Source organism: Prionailurus viverrinus, chromosome E2 (assembly GCF_022837055.1).
Source record: "Prionailurus viverrinus isolate Anna chromosome E2, UM_Priviv_1.0, whole genome shotgun sequence".
Lineage (NCBI taxonomy): Eukaryota > Metazoa > Chordata > Mammalia > Carnivora > Felidae > Prionailurus > Prionailurus viverrinus.
The window spans coordinates 4,829,935-4,849,161 of record NC_062575.1 but is presented as its reverse complement, the minus strand read 5'-3'; the positions used below and the strand labels follow the sequence as shown (position 1 = coordinate 4,849,161).

The 19,227-nt window shown below is 39.9% G+C and overlaps 2 protein-coding genes across 3 annotated transcripts in view; both read right to left on the bottom strand.

Moving 5' to 3' along the window:
* The window catches only part of LOC125152969 (zinc finger protein 345-like), a 230,196-nt gene that overhangs the window by 82,595 nt on the left and 128,374 nt on the right, over positions 1-19,227 (bottom strand). The gene's annotated exons all lie outside the window — the stretch shown is intronic.
* Positions 153-18,224, bottom strand: LOC125152971 (zinc finger protein 813-like). The gene is made up of 3 exons (XM_047835731.1): positions 18,087-18,224; positions 13,342-13,468; positions 153-5,737 (listed from the first exon to the last, which is right to left on the bottom strand). Exons 1-3 carry the CDS (start codon positions 18,111-18,113, stop codon positions 3,804-3,806), a joined length of 2,088 nt encoding a protein of 695 aa, XP_047691687.1. The 5' UTR covers positions 18,114-18,224; the 3' UTR covers positions 153-3,803.

The window sequence follows — 19,227 nt, the reverse complement described above, 5'->3', positions numbered from 1 at the left end:
TGAAAGTGCAGTGCTGAAGTCCTGCACATCTTAATACAAGCTATACATACATAGCTGCTTTTATGGGGGGGGGGGGAGGATAAATATTTATACAAGTTCTTTCCTTTGGTGGAATTGACTCCTTTATTTTTTCAGTTTTGTTCTTAGCAAAAGCAGCTTATATTTATTTCAAAAAACTATAAACGTTTACTATATCTCTATAAAAGAAAATGATTTTTAAAAGTGATGCATATGTATTCAAATGTGACCAAATCAACACAACAATTCAATGCACAATAAGAGTATTATGTAACTCATGGAACAAAAAGCAACACACAACTAAATGTTTTGTCAATACAAATGCTACACACATATACAAACCTACAGCTTAGTGCAACACAAACAAATCCTAAGTACATGGGATAGCTACCTTTCTCCTACATTCAAGGAGTGAATGTCTTCTATGTAGTAAATAGACATAGAATGTATAAAAACTTTAGTCACATATAGGGTAGTCTAAAAAGTGTGAACAAAGTGAATTAAATGCAGGGTTACCTTATGGGAAGATGCACATTTCAGAAAGAACTCAACTTAAATAAATCCACTATATTGACACGGTGATCCATAAAAAACCCATCATTGCAAATGTACACAAACAACTGCCCAGAAATATCAGAAATCTTACTGTGAGGTATTATGGTACCCTGCCTGAAACAAAAAATAACTTGCTTGATGGCTTAAAAGAGCAGATAACAATGAAAATTAAATAATATGTGAGTGAAAATAATTGCAAGGTATAATAGTACAATGTTCAAAAAGTGAATACTCTGGGAAAGATGTATTAGCCTGTACAAGTTGGTTTCGATCAACTATTGGCTGCTTTTGCAGTAAATTACTAAGATTTCATTGCAATAGTATTTTCCCACACACATCAAAATCTTGAAGTATTAGCCTTTCCAACTTGTCATTTAGCCTTTTTTTTTTTTTTTCCGCAACCCTCTAAACAGAGCAATCGGTTTTTGAAAATCAAGTAGCCATTTCGAGGAGTCATAAGATACAGATGTTCAGAAACATTACACAAACTACAATTCAGGCATCTGCACAAACACCACCAACACTTATGGGAAAAGGTGTTTCTTTTCAATGTGGTCAGTACATGAGTTAAAAAACCATACTATTATTGTCCTCCAAAACCAAAACGGGAGCAAACTTTATTGCCTTCTGCCAAACAAAACTAAATGCCAAACATTAACTGAAAACCCTGCACAAACTGACCCCTTTGTTTAATACTGACCTTTGTCATGTCTTATTATAGTCCTTGCACTCAAGACTATTTTGTCTGAAGCATAGCTACCCCATTTCTTTTGGTTTCTGATTGTATGCAATATCGTTTTGAATATCTGCCCTTTCAGGCTGAGTGTGTTCTGAGAGCTGATGCGAGTCTCATGAGGGCAGCATAGCACTGAATCTTGGATTCCTTTCCATTCAGCCAATGTCTATCTTTTGATTGGGGAATTTAATCCCTTTATATTTAAAGGAAGTATTGATACAGGCAAGGAGTTTCTGTTGTCATTCTTTTCATGGTATTCTTGCTACTTTAGAATTCTTCCTCCCATCCTTATCCATTTTCTCTTTACCTTTGTGATCTGATGAGTCTCAAGAATAGTAAACCCTGATTCTTTCCTCTTTATCTTTTGGGTATCAATTACCAGTTTTGCTCAGTGGTTACCATGAGGATTCAGAAGACATGACAGTCTATTTTAAGTTATGTACAGCTTCATTTTGCCTACTGAACTTATTCCAGGCCTGAGTTGACTCTTCAAAAATGTGAATGTAGAATCCTAGCCATTTTAGGAAGGTTTTGGTATACTCTTTCTGATATCTGTGAAGACTTCTTCCTTTCAATCATATCAGTCGATATTCTGTACTTGTAGCTATTGCTATCATGAAGCTGCTTCACGTTTTTGAGTGGACTGACCCTGTTTTTCCTTAAAGACTAATTAGTACAACATGTTATTTGTAATACACACTTTTAGTTGAAATAAATTGACAATGGTGTCCTGAACACCTCTTTCATGATAATTACAACAAGGTTAGAGGCACAGAAAGTATCTCCATATAGATTTTATTCAACTCTTCTCCTTCACCTTCCATGGAAAATTACATATGTATGAGTCCCACCTAAGAAAGAAGGGAACTCATATCACTGATGTAGCGACACTCAGCCACATACATTCAAACACCCACTAGGAGTAAATGAATTTTCTGAAGTGATTTGAGAATAAGAAGTATATTAATGTTTACTAGTCACAAATCTTAAATAAGGTTAATGTAAAAATATTGAGATTATACCTATGCAAAACTCCATCCCTTTTATCATTTAAAGCATAATAGCATACACATTATCTAAATGTTTACCTTTGTATTATTCCTTCTAATAAGTATTTTGATGTAATGTCTGAACACACTGACTTATTGCTTTCTGCTGTGAATCCTGTGACACGTGTTGACATGTTATATTCACTTAAATATATTTTTAAATACTTCTTTCAACTTACTTTCCTTTTGGTACTCTCTGCTGTTTTCCAAATGGCATATTTATGAACAAGGGCTTTCCTCATGCATTAGGTTTGTATGGTTTCAACTCAACATGCATTTGGAGATATTGAATAAACATTGAATTCCAGATGAAAGCTTTGTCATTCTCTTTACATTTTAGAGATTTCCTCTGATATGGGAACTATGATGTTGAATAAGCTAGGACTTCCACCTAGGGGTTTGCCACATTCATCACATTTGCAATGTTCCTCCTATGTATGAACAATGTGATGGTGAGTAAGGCTTGAGCCATGTGAAACGTTTCACCACATTCTCTACAATTATAAAGTTTCTCTCAAGTATGAAGTTGGTGGTGTGGAATGAGGCTTAAGCACTATTAAAGGGCTTCCCAGATTCTTTCTATGTGTAAAATCATCTCTATAACATATTCTCTAACAACAAAAACAGGGATCAGCATTGGTTTAACTCTTGCCACATAGTTTACTTGTGTATCGTTAATCTTCAATGTGGATTCTGTGATGTGGAGTACCATTGAGCAGTCCTTAAAAGTTCTCTCACAGTCTTGGGGCTCCTGGGTAGCTCAGTCGGTGAAGCATCCAACTTCACCTCAGGTCATGATATTGTGACTTGTGGGTTCAAACACTGCCTCAGGCTCCGAGCTATCTGTGCCGACAGCTCGAAGCCTGGAACCTACTTTTGATACTGCGTGTCTCTCTCTCTGCTCCCTCCTACTCATTCTAAGAAAAAAAATTTTTTAAATAAAAAGAAGTTCTCTCACAGTCTTAAACTCTGTTTTAAACGTTTGCTCCAAGATGATTTGTGTGATATTGAATAAAGGGTGATTGGTGATTAAAACCTTTTGCACATTCGTTGCATTGGTAAGGATCTCTCAAGTATGAATTTTGTCATGTCAAGTAAGTTTTGAGTGTTTGGTAAAGGCCTTGCCACATGCCTTATATGGTAAGCTTTCTCTCCAGTATGAATTCTGTGATGGTCAATAAGGGTGACTGCAACCTAAAGGCCTTGCCACATTCTTGACATTGGTAAGGTTTCCCTCCAGTATGGATTCTGTGATGCAGAATAAGGCTAGAACCGGAAACAAGGTTTTGCTGCATTTGTTACATTGGTAAGATTTCTGTCTGGTATGAATTCTGTGATGTCGAGTAAGGATTGAGTATTCACTCAAGGTCTTGCCACATTCTTGACATTTGTATGGTTTCTCTCTGGCATGAATTCTCTCATGTCAAGTAAACTGTGAATACACCTTAAAGGCCTAGCCACATTTGACATTTGTAAGGTTTTTCTCCAGTATGAGTTCTGTGATGTTTACTAAGGTGTGAGTTTTGGATAAAGGACTTGCCACATTCTTGACATTGGTAAGGTTTCTCCCCAGTATGGATTCTGTGATGCCGAGTCAGGGTTGAGTATTCACTAAAGGCCTTGCCACAGTCTTGACATTTGTGAGGTTTCTCTCCGGTATGAATTCTGTGATGTTGAGTGAGTAGTGAGGAACGGGTAAAGGCTTTTCCACATTCTTGACATTGGTAAGGTTTCTGTCCAGTATGCATTCTATGATGTTGAATAAGGGATGATTGCTGGCTAAAGGCCTTGCCACACTCTTGACATTTGTGAGGTTTCTCTCCAGTATGCATTCTGTGATGCTGTCTAAGGCACGATTGCTGGCTAAAGACCTTGCCACATTCTTGACATTGGTAAGGTTTCTCTCCAGTATGCACTCTATGATGCTTACTCAGGGATGACTGCCGGCTAAAGGCCTTGCCACATTCTTGACATTTGTAAGGTTTCTCTCCAGTATGCATTCTGTGATGCTGAGTAAGGGATGATTGCTGGCTAAAGGCCTTGCCACATTCTTGACATTGGTAAGGTTTCTCTCCAGTATGAATTCTGTGATGTTGATTAAGGTATGAGTGCCATTTAAAGGACTTACCACATTCTTGACATTTGTGAGGTTTCTCTCCAGTATGCGTTTTGTGATGTTGACTAAGGGATGATTGCTGGCTAAAGACCTTGCCACATTCTTGACATTTGTGAGGTTTCTCTCCAGTGTGGATTCTGTGATGCTGAGTAAGGGATGATTGCTGGTTAAAGGCCTTGCCACATTCTTGACATTTGTAAGGTTTCTGTGCAATATGGATTTGACTGTGTGCGTGAAGTGATGACCCACCCTTAATGGTTTGACCACCTTGTTCACATTTGTCAATTTTCTTTGCAGTATGTGTTTGCTGATGTTGAGATAGTGTTGAGTGTCTGTCAAAGGTTTTGCCACATTCCTTGCAAATGTACCTTTTCTCTCCAGTACCACTTGTCTTACAGGTATTTAGACTTAATGATTGACTAAACATGTTTCCAGATTTGTTACCTGTGTATGGGTTCTCCCCCCCACGAATCCTTTGATGATCAGCAATACTGGAGGACTGCTTCAGAGCTTTCCCACATTCATCATATTTAGAAGTAATTTCTCCCCTCTGTGTACTCTTACTATTGGTACATTTGGAGTTTGGGTAAAAGACTTCCTCATCTTTATTAGGTTCAAAATGGTTTTCTTGCAGAGAAGTCCTCAGACATTTGATAACATGGGATCCCTGGTTAGACTGTGTCTCAGATTCACTGTATTGAGCCAGTGTATCTCCTTTGAAAATGTACTGGTAATGTTGTAGGGTCACCTCCTCTGTGAAGTACCTCCCAAATTGAGACGTCCTAGGACTTTTATCTTCATTTTTGAATCTCTGAGTTTTAGAACTATTTGACTGAAAGGTCAATCCAATCCCACTTTCACAATGGTTCAAAGCATTGTTTTCAGTGTGGATGGGGTAACTTTCCAAATGTTCCAAATTTTCGTTGCACAAATATGTATGTTTGCATGTTTGATTGGAACTTCTGCTTACAGATGCACACTGCTTTGCACAAATAGTGGATGTAAAAAGGGCGGTTTTCCAAGATGTTTTATGTCCTTCACTGCTTGTGGCCGTGAAGTTCTTGTTATGGGCAGTCCTCTCAATTGGACCACGTCCTTCATGAAACTTCTGATGCACTTCATTCTTTCTACTACTGTCCCAGTTTATCATTAAGTGTAAATTCTCAAAGGCATGATGTTTCCCTGTACCCAGTGACACATTTTGTGAAGAGGTTTCTATGCATGGTTTTGGCAGGAGGTTCTGGGTGCCATGTGAAGATATAGCTGAAAGATAGCAAATAACAAAAAAAGGAACATCATTCCAATTACTACTCTCACATGAATGTACTGACAACTTCTAATATACAACCTTCAAATCAGTCAGAGAATGTCAGGAAGATGGTTGAGAAGGATTCATCGGGCTACATTCTTCCTTGACACAGAAATTTACACACAACGTGCTGAAGACATAGCCTAATAGATCCTTCTGTAGTTGTTCAATGGTGTAGCACAAATCACATTCCTATGCCACAAAGAATCAGGAAAGTAGTTTATGAGCCAAAATTTAGAAGGACATTTAATTTAAAACTCAAACAGAAATGATGAAAATACGATATAGAAAAAGTAGGAATAAAACAACAGGACGAGTTTGTTTTTACAAATAACCCAAAAATTTTAGACCTACACCACCATCGACTAAGGATGAAAAATTGAAGTTCACCTAAAATCAGAAGTGAAGAAGTAAAACAAGACACAGTACATGTGATATCATAGAAATAAAAGTAATTATAATTGGGAAAAAGGATAATAACATGCTAACAAATATGTATCCAAAAAATAAAAAAATAAAAGTACCTATTTCAAAAAAGGTATAACCTACCTGACATCATCATGGATTAAAGAACATGATGAAAGGGAAACTTGAGTGGCTTAATTGGTTGAGTGTCCAACTCTTGATTTTGACTCAGGTCATGATCTTAGGGTCATGTGATGGACCCCCATATCAGGCTCTGCCCTAAGAAAGAAGCCTGCTTAAGATTCTCTCTCTCTCTCTCTCTCTCTCTCTCTCTCTCTCTCTGCCTGCTCCCCCACTCACTGACTCTCTCACACTCAAAAAAAAAGAAAAAAAGAATAAAGTCAACAGATCTACAACTACTAAGTAGATTAAAACTGTAATTAATAAACTCCCAACAAGGAAGTCCTGTGCCACATGAATTCACAGGATCATTCATAGACACACATGACAACGTACTAGAAATCTCCCCAAACATTTCCAGGGAGGGAAGAGAAGGGAGATTATGAAACCACTTGACCATATGAGCATTAACAGGTTATCAAAGCCAAAGGAAGATGCGACAAGTATACAAGAATATGAATTACTATCTGTGGGGAATATTCAGGCCCCATGTCCAGCTCATTGCAGACTGCGAAACCTGCTTGGGATCCTCTTTCCTCCTCACTCTCTGCCCCTCCCATTCTCCTCTTCCTCCTTCTCCCTCTCAAAACAAATAAACAAAAAACAAACTGAATCAAAAGCACATTTTACCATTTTACAACACAATCAACTGGGAATTCTTCCTGAAATTCAAGGGTGTTTCACCACATGGCAAACTACTGAGTTGGGACTACACATTACAGACTAAAGATCACAAAGAGAGGATAATCTCAATTGATACAGGACAGGAAGTGAGCATATTGGACACCATTTCACGATTAAAGATACTCAATAAAGGAGAAATCAAAGGAAACTTACTCAACCTAATAAAGATCAAGTATGTGTGAAAAGCTGAAATCTAACATAATCAATGAGGAGACCAAAAGCTCCTCCTATAGGATCAGAAACAAGGTAATGAAGTCACTCTCCCACTTTCATTCCACACAGTCCTGGGACTCTTCACAACAATTAGGCAAGAAAAAATATATAAAAGGAGACCAAATTGAGGACGCTTGGTTGGCTCAGTCAGTTAATTGTCTGACACTTGGTTTTCAAGTGGCTCCTGATCTGACACTTTGTGAGTCTGAGCCTCTTTGACTCCTCTGCATTTCAAAACTATCCTTGAACATGTCTTGGAAGGCTTTTCCAGTGGTCACAAACTCGTTTAGTTTCTGTTTGACTAGAAATCGCTTTTCTCCCCTTTAGTCTGGATGATAGTCTTCCTGAATACAGTATTCCTAGCTTCATATTTTCCCCATTCAGCATTTTGAATCTACCTTGTCCCCCCATCAGGCTTGCCAAGTTTCTGTTCAGAAATCTTGAGCTGGCCTTATGGTTTGTTCATGGTAGGTGAAATACTTCTTCCACGTTGCTGCTTTTAAGATTTTGTCATTCTCGTCATCGTTTGCAAACTTGATTCCAAGATGTCTTGGTGCTGGCCTCCTTTTGGTGATTTCAGTGGAGTTCTGTGCCTCCTGAGTCTGCAGGTCTGTTTCCTTCAACTGATTAGGGATGCTTTCTGATATTATTCCCTGAAATAACTTCTCTAACCCCCTTTCTCATCTTCTTCTGTGACCCCTGTAATATAAATGTTTTCACTTTTGATGGAGCCCCTGATTTCCTAAGTCTATTACATGTTGCCTAAGTCTCCTCTCTTTGTCTGTCTGTCTCACTCTCCACCTTAAGCTTCACTATTTTCCATTATTTTGTTTTCAAGGTCACTAATTTGCTGCTCTAATTCCCCCAAACTGCTGTTCATTGAATCAATGTGTTTCTCATCTCATTTATTGCATTCTGCATCTCTCATTCTTTGTTGAGCCTCTTGCCTCTGTGCTAAGAGCCTCACTGCTGTTGTCTTTTACAAGTCCAGTGAGTATCCATAATGTAGTTCCTTCAGTTTACTATTGAGAATGTTACTGACAAAGGTTTCACTTAGAACTCTGGCTGTGGCCATAACTTGTTCTTTCATTATGGATAAAATCTTCCATCTTGGCATTTTGTCTAAGTCTCTGGCACCCTCTGTATGTTAAAACATCCAGTTATGTCTCCTGCTCTATTGTTCTGGCCAGTGGTCTGCCGAGGCTCTCCTTTCCAGGGTTTGGACCCTGTCCTCAATGGATTGAATTTTAACTAGTTATGCTGTGGGCTGCTTGTGAGATGAGACCTGACATCACCTCCACCAGAACTGAGGCCCTACAGAACTCTGTGGTCACATGAGGTGTGGGAAACAGCTTAAGCAAATCTCTTGGGGAGGGGACAGCCTTGCTGGGATTGAGTCAGGCTTGACTGAGAAGGGCAGTCCCACCAGAGGATAGGGGCTTGGGGCTTGTTGTAAGCAAGGCAGACAGCCAGTGTCCCCGCTGTGCCCTTTCTCTCAGGGTGCTCTGTGTTCCTGCTGAGGAGGATGGGAAGGAAATAGAACCAGCCAGCTCATTTGTTCCCATCATACACCTCATTGAAGGGCCCCCTAGGATATCAAATAATCTCACTCATGTGTGCCCCAAGTGCTCTTCACATTGCTGTTTCCATGCTGTCTACCCTCAGGTTGTGGGCCTACCTTCTGTTCAGGAGCAGTGCAGTGCCCTCTAGGATCTTTCTCAGCCAAACTTGCTGATCTTGAAAACTCGAGGCTTGAAGCCACACTGCTTGCAAGAACACACAAAATGAAGGTCTTCTCATTTTCCAAGACAATCACACTAGGGAAATGTTCTTGTGCATTCTCCTTTGGGCTCCACTCTCCTACCTTACTCCACAACCACAGCTCCTGCTTTCAGCAGCACTATAATCTGTTGCTCCCCCAACCAAATCTCTATACTTTCTACAATCTTCGATGTGCCTCTTCTCTCTCATTAGCCGAGTAGTTCCTCTGTCAGTCTTAAGGTTGCTTTTTGGGATACTTAGGATGGCTTGGTGGTTATCTAGATGTGTGTGTGGGATGTGATGAGGGTAGGGTACTCCTAGTCTGTCACGATACTATCTTCTTTTTCTCTGAAGAATCCCTATTTTTTTTTTATTTTTAATTATTTTATTGGAGAAAGAAAGTTTGCGCAACTAGGGAGAGGGGCAAAAGGAGGCCGAGACTCTCAAGCAAGCTCCATGCGGTGTGAAGTCTGAGGCAGGGCTTGATCCCATGACCTTGGGATCATGACCTGAGCCAAATCAACAGTCAGAAACTCCACCAGTGGAGTCACCCAGGTGCCCCTGAAGATTCCTCATTTTGAAAAACTTATTCAAACTCACACAAATTTTATAAAATTGGAGATTACAAACCCAACACACAAAAAATTCATTCTTTATACACAACAAAGAACAATTCCCCCAAAAATACAATTACAGTTATATTATTTTCACAAAGAATAAACTTCTTAAGACTTATAATAATGCTAGAGGTCAAAACTAGTGAAATGAAAACTATAAAATATTGTGAAGAATAGAAAGAAGTGAAAACACATCCATGTTCTTACATTGGAATACTTAAAATTACCCAACTGTCAGTACACTCTAAGTGATCTACTGATCTTGCGATGTCCATCAAATTCCCAATGACATTTTTGGCAGAAAGATCACAACCAAATGGAACATTCACATGGGTATTGCAGGATAATATATACCCACAATAATCTTGAAACAGAGTACTCTGGTGGCACCACACTTCCTGATTTACAACATACTATAAAATCACTTATCAAAATAATGTACTACAGAAGAAAACAGAGACACAGAATAAGGAAAAAGTGATGGTGATCTACACGTGCACTTCAATGTCAATGTGTATGAAAACAAACAGAGCATCTTCTTAAAACTCACATTCTGATTTGGATTTTTAGGTGGGGCCTGAGTTTCTACATTTCTCACAAGCCTAAAACTCATGCCAACATCCTCACTTCAAGAGCCACACTTCTATATTCCAAGAAGAAACAAAAAAAAAAAAAAAAGAAGAAATCACGGAGGACTTTGAACTTGAAGAATAATGAGGAAATTACTACTCCTCATATCATGAACAGAAACAACCATTCTCCTTGAACACTTACTACACAGTACAAACCATTCTAACAGTTTTGCATAAATTCACCCACCAATCCCAGTAACTTATGAGAACAATAAATAGTATTGTTTTTCATCTTTCAAAAGAATATGTGGCAAAATTGCAGTAATAGTATAGTATGTGTCTTTATCCAGATTATCTGACTTAATTCATCTAAGAGAAACACACCAACCATTATAAAGAGATAATCCTTTAAGAAGGTTCATAGAAAGTTTCAACATGACAATGGTAACGCAAATATGATAAAACCACAAAACTGAGTAACATAAAGCGAAAAGTGAGGATACCACATAAAATATGAATATTACTAATTGAATACAAAAGAATAAAAGTGATAGAATAAAATGTTTACTCTCTTTAAAACTAAGAAATGTTTTCAACGAGTAAAGCTTATACATCTATTGGGGGAGAAGGGTTTTGTGACTTGCTAACACCACAAACATACACACTCACAAATAGAAATAGGTATTGTTTTTGAGTCTTTTATAGCATTGAAAGTCTAGGTCTCAATTCTCTTTTGTGCTGGATTACATTTTACAATTTGAAGGCATTTGAACATATATGATGCATATTTTCTTTTTCTGGAGCAACAGAAAAGAGGTAAGGAAGAGTATCTATGGGTCACACAGGCAGAATACAATGGAAATTTACAGGACTGAGCCCTGATTCACAATCTCTACTTCAAACAGCAATTCCTACAGCACACATAAAAGAAATCCTTCATTTTCCAAATCAGACAACAAACAAAGTGAAATGAAGGAGGAAGCTTCCAGAATAAATGAGATGACTATGTACATCTTCCTGTAAAGATACTTAATGATAACAGAGAAAATATATCCACCTTCTAGTGGAGGGATCCAGCATAGAGCACACAGGAAATAAGGAACCTGTAATGGGTCACATTGGGATCAAGTGCCTAACATTCTTCAAAGGACACATATGACAGCTGTGAAATAAACGTCCAGAACAAATATGTAATCAGTGTCTACATGCCAACATGAAAATATCCATTTTATTCAAATATCAAGCCAATAAAGCATGGCAAACAATTCAAATGATCATCTTAGAGAGACTCCTGGAGGAAGAAGAGGGAACACGTAACTAAATGATATCAGGAAAACTCTGCAGGACCAACAGGTCAACCCAAATGATCTACCTCATACCTCATGAGGTGCATGCCATGTCAGAATTTCGATCTAATGAATCAGAAATGAATCTCATGAAGAAATTGAAAAAACGTTTCAGAAAGTGAAAACGTTTATGACAAAGACAAAGGAATTTGCTATTATACAAGAAAAAAAGTAGAAAATGATGAAGTTACTAAGAAATAATGTAACCATTGAGACTTCATTACAGGCTGTGAGTTCTAAGTTCTCAATGTTCTAGTTCTCTGGTGGCATTAATATTGGTAGGAATGCTAGAATACACAGACAAGTTAGTTCACCATTGAGGAATGGAACACATAGAGTGGAAATTTCTTATCGTTCATAAGAAAAATGAACTTCTGAAGTGAAACAGAGGATGAGATTTTCTCATTTTAGAAAGTGCTTTTTTATCTGATGAAAGTACTCAATCTCAGTGTTGTACGATGAAGATGAAAGCCTCAGTGGGGCGCCTGGCTGGCTCAGTTGGTTGAGCATCTGACTTCAGCTCAGGTCATGATCTCATGATCTGTGAGTTTGAACCCCACGTCAGGCTCTGTGGTGACAGCTCAGAGCCTGGAGCCTGCTTCTGATTCTGTGCCCCTCTCTCTCTGCCCCTCCCCCACAATGGCTCTGCCTCCCTCTCTCGCTCGCTCAAAAATAAACTAACATAAAAATTTAAGAAAAGAATTAAAGCCCCAGTAGCATTGGAAAGCACAAACCAGAAATCACGTGATCCCTGTCCCCAGTGTTCCTGCGATTTGGGCACCAAACACAGTATGTCCACCACTACCCTGACACCCGTCTCACAGGAGGCAAAACAGAAATTGGCAATGGCTTAGGATAGAATGTCTCAGAAATATGGAGAATTCCCCAGGCTCTTCAATGCAATGGAGAAGCTCTCAGACTTTGGAGACCCTCAAGCTCCAAGGGGAGTCTCCTGGCACTCACTGTGAAGATGATGGACCATCACTGGAACTGAAGAAAGAATCCTTAGAGAATGTAAGAGCATGATGTGTTGGATAGCTGATGTCCTGCCATGAGAGGGACAGATATAATACTAGGCTTCTCAAACTAATTCCCATTCAAGGAGAGCTACTCCAACCACATTTTAAGGTCTAGCTTCACCCTGTTTACATTTCACCATTGTCATCTTTTTCATTCATGCCCAGCAACCTAGGGGTGAGGCTAGTCTTCTTTCTCTTCACATCCCAGAGCTCCCTCTTTTGTTCCAAAAAAAATGACCAGGTCTGGATTTGACACAGTTGACACTTGGTTATCAGAAAAAAAAAGAATGTAACTATTTCTCAGATTCTATCTTTCAACCCAATATTGTGCTCAGTACACAAGAGAGGACAGTGCAGAATTCTAGAAAATGATTTCCCAAATGCTGTGGCCCAACAGCCCCTTTAGTACACTCAAGAGGAATTTCCAGTGTTCACATCATGACCTCACTTTCAAGTACTACCACTACAGGAATGAGTAGCAGTTGGGAGCTTAAGTGGGCAGTACCAATTTATGCCACTCAATGTTTACAATTACCACCATCTATAGATGATGATGCTCTTACCTAACCTTAAAGAAGGGGAATCTACAGCTGAAAAGGACACCTTTATATTTCTCTGTATCTACAAACCCTTACTTCTTTCCCTGACTGCCGGGATCTGAATCCCAGTCATGCAAAGAGGATGTTTCCAAGAGACAGTCTTCAAAGGAAGGAACAAACCCGCGAGTGTGGTTTGGAAAGTCTGGAAGGAGTTATCCTCACCCAAGAAGAGGAGGTGTCCACAGGTCTCTAACATCACATCCCTGTACAGTTCTCGCTGACTCTGGTTCAGGCATCCCCATTCGTCCTGGGAGAATTCTATGGCCACATCCCTGAAGGTCAGCAGTCCCTGCAACAAATGCCACAGTTACCAAGTAGCCATAGGCAGCATTCATAATGGTACCTAAGATGCAGGAGGGAGTTAATGTCACCAGCTGGACCCCAAGACCTGACCTTCACTGGTTACTTGTTGATACCCACTGCCCTTAGTCCCTCATTTTATTTCACTTGTTCTTTCAACCTTATCTGTTACTTCAGGCAGCAACACCCCAGGGCCATCGTCTCTTGTGATGGAAACAGAACGTATACAACAAAAGGTATGTCATCTGAGAAAGAGCTTATACCCACCCAGTCTGAGCTTACCCCCTGACTCACTCCTAAGCAAGTAGACAGTGGTGTCAACCACGGGGAGAGGATTGTTACCATGACCTCATTATAATGCTAAACTCTCCACCTAAGATCGAGCACAAACCTCATTTACTATGTAACATCTAGAGTGTGTATAGAAGGGTTTGCTTTAAAAAAGAAAAAAATCGAATGTGTATTTATTTTTGAGAGAGAGACAGACAGAGCACGAGCACGGGAGGGACAGAGAGGGAGACACAAAATCAGAAGCAGGCTCCAGGCTTTTGAGTTGTCAGCACAAAGCCCAATGCAGGGATCGCACTCACAAACCGCAAGATTTCGAGCATACAGCCTGCAAGATCATGACCTGAGCTGAAGTTGGATGCTCAGCCAATTGAGCCACCCAGGCACCCCTGTATACAACTGTTTTCTTCAGGGCCAAGTGCAACCTTATCCCCACCTTTACATAAGATGATGGGCTCTCCCTCTAATTCTCCACCCTGACTAGATGAAGCCATTCCCTTCCCAGGGTCTCTGCTTTGGAAGTGATTCCCTGTGATCTCCTTAATTGTTAAAATTCACATTTCCTTTGTGTGACAACCCCAGCTGGTATAGAATCTATCTGTGACTCACCAAGAAGTGAATTCCTGTTTCTTCAGGTACTTTAGGAAAACTGGTTCTGACTTAGAGGGGTTTCCTGCTTTCTGCAGAAAGATCTTTTTCAACACAATAATATGCTTTCATGTATTTTCTAACTTTGAGGTAAGAACCAGTATGAATATTGTGTTTATTCAAGCGAATTCATAAAATGAAGGCATCAACAAAGGCATCCACATTTTTAAATACTATATTCACATCACATAGTATACCTTGTGTCTCTTTCTTAGATGGAAAGTCAAGGTGTGTTACAATGTATGTAGCATATTCTAATATGAATTACAATTTCACAACGGTGTATTGGAAAGCTTTTTATTTTTTAAGTTTATATACTTATTTTGAAAGAGAGACAGACAGAGAGGGGAGATGGTCAACAGAGTGGGAGAGAGAGAATCCCAAGCAGGGTCCCCACTGTCAGTGCAGAGTCTGACTTGGAGGTGCATCTCAGGAATCATGAGCTAATGACCTGAGCTGAAATCAAGAGTCAGATGCTTAACTGACTGAGGCATCCAAGTGTCCCTAGATTCTGCATTTCAACGTTTTTATTTATTTTTGGGACAGAGAGAGACAGAGCATGAACGGGGGAGGGGCAGAGAGAGAGGGAGACACAGAATTGGAAACAGGCTCCAGGCTCCGAGCCATCAGCCCAGAGCCTGACGCGGGGCTCGAACTCAAGGACCTCGAGATCATGACCTGGCTGAAGTCGGGGCTCGAACTCAAGGACCTCGAGATCATGACCTGGCTGAAGTCGGAGGCTTAACCGACTGCGCCACCCAGGCGCCCCTAGATTCTGCATTTCTAACAAGGTATTAGCCTATTGGCCAGGGAATAGATCTTTAAATAACAAAGAGCAAGAACTCAAAGGCAAGAACTCTTGGAATACTTGGAACTAAATGGGTTTTGTAACAAACACAGGTTCCACTAGAATAGCAAAATAGGCAACAACAAGCCTTTCTGAGCATTTCCTACTTAGTAGAAGGCACCTACCCATTTTTCATATATTAATGGAAAATAAACGATAATTATAAAGAATTATCACCTATGAGAGCAAACACGTTAGTCTTCTATTTCTCTGAGTATTGTGTCAAGCATCCAGTACATGGAAGAGACTAGGTTTTAACCCAGGTTCTCTGACCTAGAGTTGATCTAAAATGGCACACTGGCTGATATCCAGAGGGGATCCTAAAGCAATGTTCATACCAGGTGTCAAAGCTGAAAAGAATGATGGAAACAAGAATGTGTCCCCACAAAATTGATCTTTTTACACTTCATGCACATATCCATACATTTAGAAAGTAGTTACATACACAATAAAAGTGATAGAGTGAACGGCCACCTGGGTGGCTCAGGTAGTTAATCATATGACTCTCGATTTTGGCTCAGGTTGTAATCTCAAGGCTCCTGAGTTTGAGCCCTACATTGGACTTTGCAATGATAACAGGGAGCGTGCTTGAATTGTGTCTCTCTCCCTCTCTCTGCCCCTTATCCATTTGTGTTTTCTCGATCTCACTCTCACTCATACACAAAACAAATAAACCAAAAAAAAAAAAAAAAAGTGAAGAGTAGAAAATGGTCATGGTAACTAAGAAACATTTTCAGTGACATTAAACTCATAAATCTCATTTTGGATACTGATGCTTAGGTCTTTTATTCACACAAACACGTTGAATGATATACATAGACAGCTATTATTTGAGTCTAGTATGATGAGGGATACAAAGAGAAAAATGTTCACCTTTAGCCCAGAAGATTGACCTACAGCCTGCATGGTTTTAATAAGCATCCTGTAACTGCTGCTTGCTACATTCTGAAGGGGTCTCCTGACTGCCTATACATGTCCTCAATAACTAACATTGAAGTGAACGGTAATCACCAGAGAAATCCTGCAGAAGCAGTGTTACAATTAGAAATTCAAAGGAAAGGGGACCTGAGTGGTTCAATGGGTTAAGCCTCCAGCTCTTGGTTCTGGCTCAGGTCATGATCTCACAGTTTGAGTCGAACCCTGAATAGGGCTCCGTGCTGCTACAGTGTGGAGTCTACTTGGGATTCTCTTTCTCTCCCCATTTTTCCCTATTCCCCCCTCACGTGCACTATCTCCTTCTCAAAATAAGTAAATAAACTTAAAAAAAAATCCAAAGGAATATTTGTGATCTAATACTGCGTGCATGTACCCTCCTCCCCAGGACATATAAGCTTCATGAAGCCACAGTATAGCTCTCTTTGCCCACAGGTCCAGACTCTGTGCTACTCCAATAAACTATCTTGCATCATCCAACATCTCAAGAATAGTTTCTTGACCATTGTACTTGATGATCTCACCATATGCTGTTTCACTAAAAGCTTTTGTTTCAATCCTCATTTCTGCTCTATTCTATTTCAGTATTCTAAGGTGCAAGCATGTAAACTATGGGATTCTTCTTTTCTTGTTCTGAAAATACAAAGTAAATAGAATAATAGATTTGCATCAAGAGTGTGGAGTAAACTAACAATCTACAGGATGGAGGTCTGAGAGATTTAGAACCTCCATTCCCAGAAGTCAATATCTCTACTACACAAAGGTGAGGGCCTTCATTGTCCAGTGGAAACTGCTGGGATGTGGGTTGGGAGAAGGGGTCAAGAAAGGATTCTGGAGCCCTCTTTGGTCAAAAAAGCTGTTTTCATGAAAGCACAGAGAGAGGAATTGTGGCACCAAGGGCTGCAGTAGGATTGTGAGGAGACACTGATGATATGCTTTAAGTTGGAGGCATAGAGATAAAAGAAGTTTCTAAAGCATTTCCAGATAGTCAAGAAGACATACAGAATACTGGCAGTCTGCCTCTCCTCAAGCTAAGCTTCCCTTTTGCCTCTAGCAAAGCATTCACATGAAGGCAATTGTGAATTCCTTGAGCAGTGTCATACTCTGCCTATATCTAGTGTTTATCAATGGATGGCAAGCTGTAAGAAAATTTAATCCTATCGACATTTCTTTCGCCTCCGTTCCTTTCATCAGAACTACAGGCAAAGAGAAACTCAGAAGAGGTTTCTAGATGAAATGGGATGGTTTCTGAACACCACTCAGGAAATCTACCTAAAACCTTTACAGATGAGAAGGGAAATTTGCACGTTATAGAGGAGAAATCTAGTAGAGAGCACAAAGCCAAGTTAAAGCATTTCATATCAGCAATAATGAAATCAATTGTAATGAAATAAACTGAAAATGGGGTATCTTTTTTACATTCTAAAGAGCAAAAGTCTTCTTTTTATCAGACAACTTTGGAGTTAACCCGGGCCTCATATCCATCCTGTGTATTTGTGCACTTTCTTCCTCCTGGTCTCCAGAGAGGTAATAAAGCATCCAGATCTGACCTAATGGGAATTATTTTCCTTGAGTGCTAACCCAGGACCAGAGCCATCAGCAATAGGAATCTTGGACTCAATGCCTTCCCCTGTAGTTGGTTCACAAAGGGAATATTTTCAGTACTTGCATAACTTTAATTTGGAGTTGGAGAAAGGGGAGAAGGCTCAGCGATGCAATGGAAGAGTGTTCTACAAACCTAATCTTGAGTATCATCGGAAAAGGTTAAAAATTAGGTGAAAAATAGATCAGAAATCTCAGAACTAGAAAAACCAACACTTGTAATTTCAGTTAGCATGGACTTTCAAGAGAAAAAGAGGGCACGGGCTCTGACCTCGGACGCACAGTTTACCTGTGAACTGGCCATTTCGTCTTTCATCTGGTCCCCTAGATTTCTTCTCCGAAGATTTTGCTGGAGATCTCACAGCTGTATCAGGAGAAAATGTCTTCCAAGCCAGGAACACAGCCTCTCCACCTGTAAACTGATCGCCTGCAGGCAGGACTTTGTAATGCAGAAAAGGCCCAACCTCCTAGTTCTTTGTATCAGGAGCTATTCAAAACCTTTGAGCTCCAACTTGGAGAATAATCTCTGAATTTTCCTTCCTTGTTGTCACAGGACTTCTCCTCCCACAGACCCCCACAAATGCTGCTCCAGCATTGGCACACTTTGTTACATGGACCTGATCCTCTGCAACTCCCATAGAGCAGACCCTGGTACCTCTCCTAGAGTCAAAGCCTGCACTCACCTCTCTTAAATTAATGGGAAATCTTCGTGCTTCTTCCTGGCTTCACTTAGAATCACCTGGAGCACTTAACTAAAACATCATCATTGTTTCAACAAACCCCAATGGACAGAATCTGAGGGGGAGGGCACCGGATCTGATCATTTTTTGAAATTCCACAAGTTGATCCTATTGGGAAGGTTTTGGGGAGGTGACCAGACAAAAAAGATTATCATGGCTATGGTCGTTGTCCAGATTTAAATCCATGCCTTCTCCACTGACCAGAGTTTCTGGAGATTTACACATTCTTCCTCTTTCCCCTGCAGAAGAGGGAGGCACCCTCACAAATGAGGCTTTCCTTTATAAAAGCAAATGGCTCTTTCAAAAGCAAACCTCTACTGGGTCCACAGCTTTTCCTTTGTCTGTTCCTTTAAAGTAATCCTTAGGCCAAAGAGACACATTTTGGAAGGATAAAACCCTCCCCTTCAGTAGAAAAGCTTATTTTTGCAAGTCGCTGCCAAACAGTTTTCCCAAGTGAATGTATTTTCTAACTCCTTACAGCAATATATGAGATTTCTAATTTTTCATTATTTTCACTGAAATTTGGTGTCATCCTGTTGTCTTTATTGTAGCCATCCTAGAAAATATTGACTGGTTTGTCACAGTAAAATATGAAGTGGTCTAACTTCAGTTGTCCTGCTGCCTGAAACTGAAGCCCCTTAGAAACATCAAGTTGAACAAATCAAAATGGTGGCATGCAACCAACAGCAA

Bases quoted from the DNA above. Each gene is read 5' to 3' on its own strand.
- LOC125152971 (XM_047835731.1), bottom strand. From the start codon at position 18,113: ATGAAAGACGAAATGGCCAGTTCACAG. The intron at 13,469-18,086 runs GTAAACTGTGCG...CATTTGTTGCAG, and splicing joins ACGAAATGGCCAGTTCACAG to GGACTGCTGACCTTCAGGGA. The intron at 5,738-13,341 runs GTGAGGATAACT...GCTATCTTTCAG, and splicing joins TGGACACCTCCTCTTCTTGG to CTATATCTTCACATGGCACC.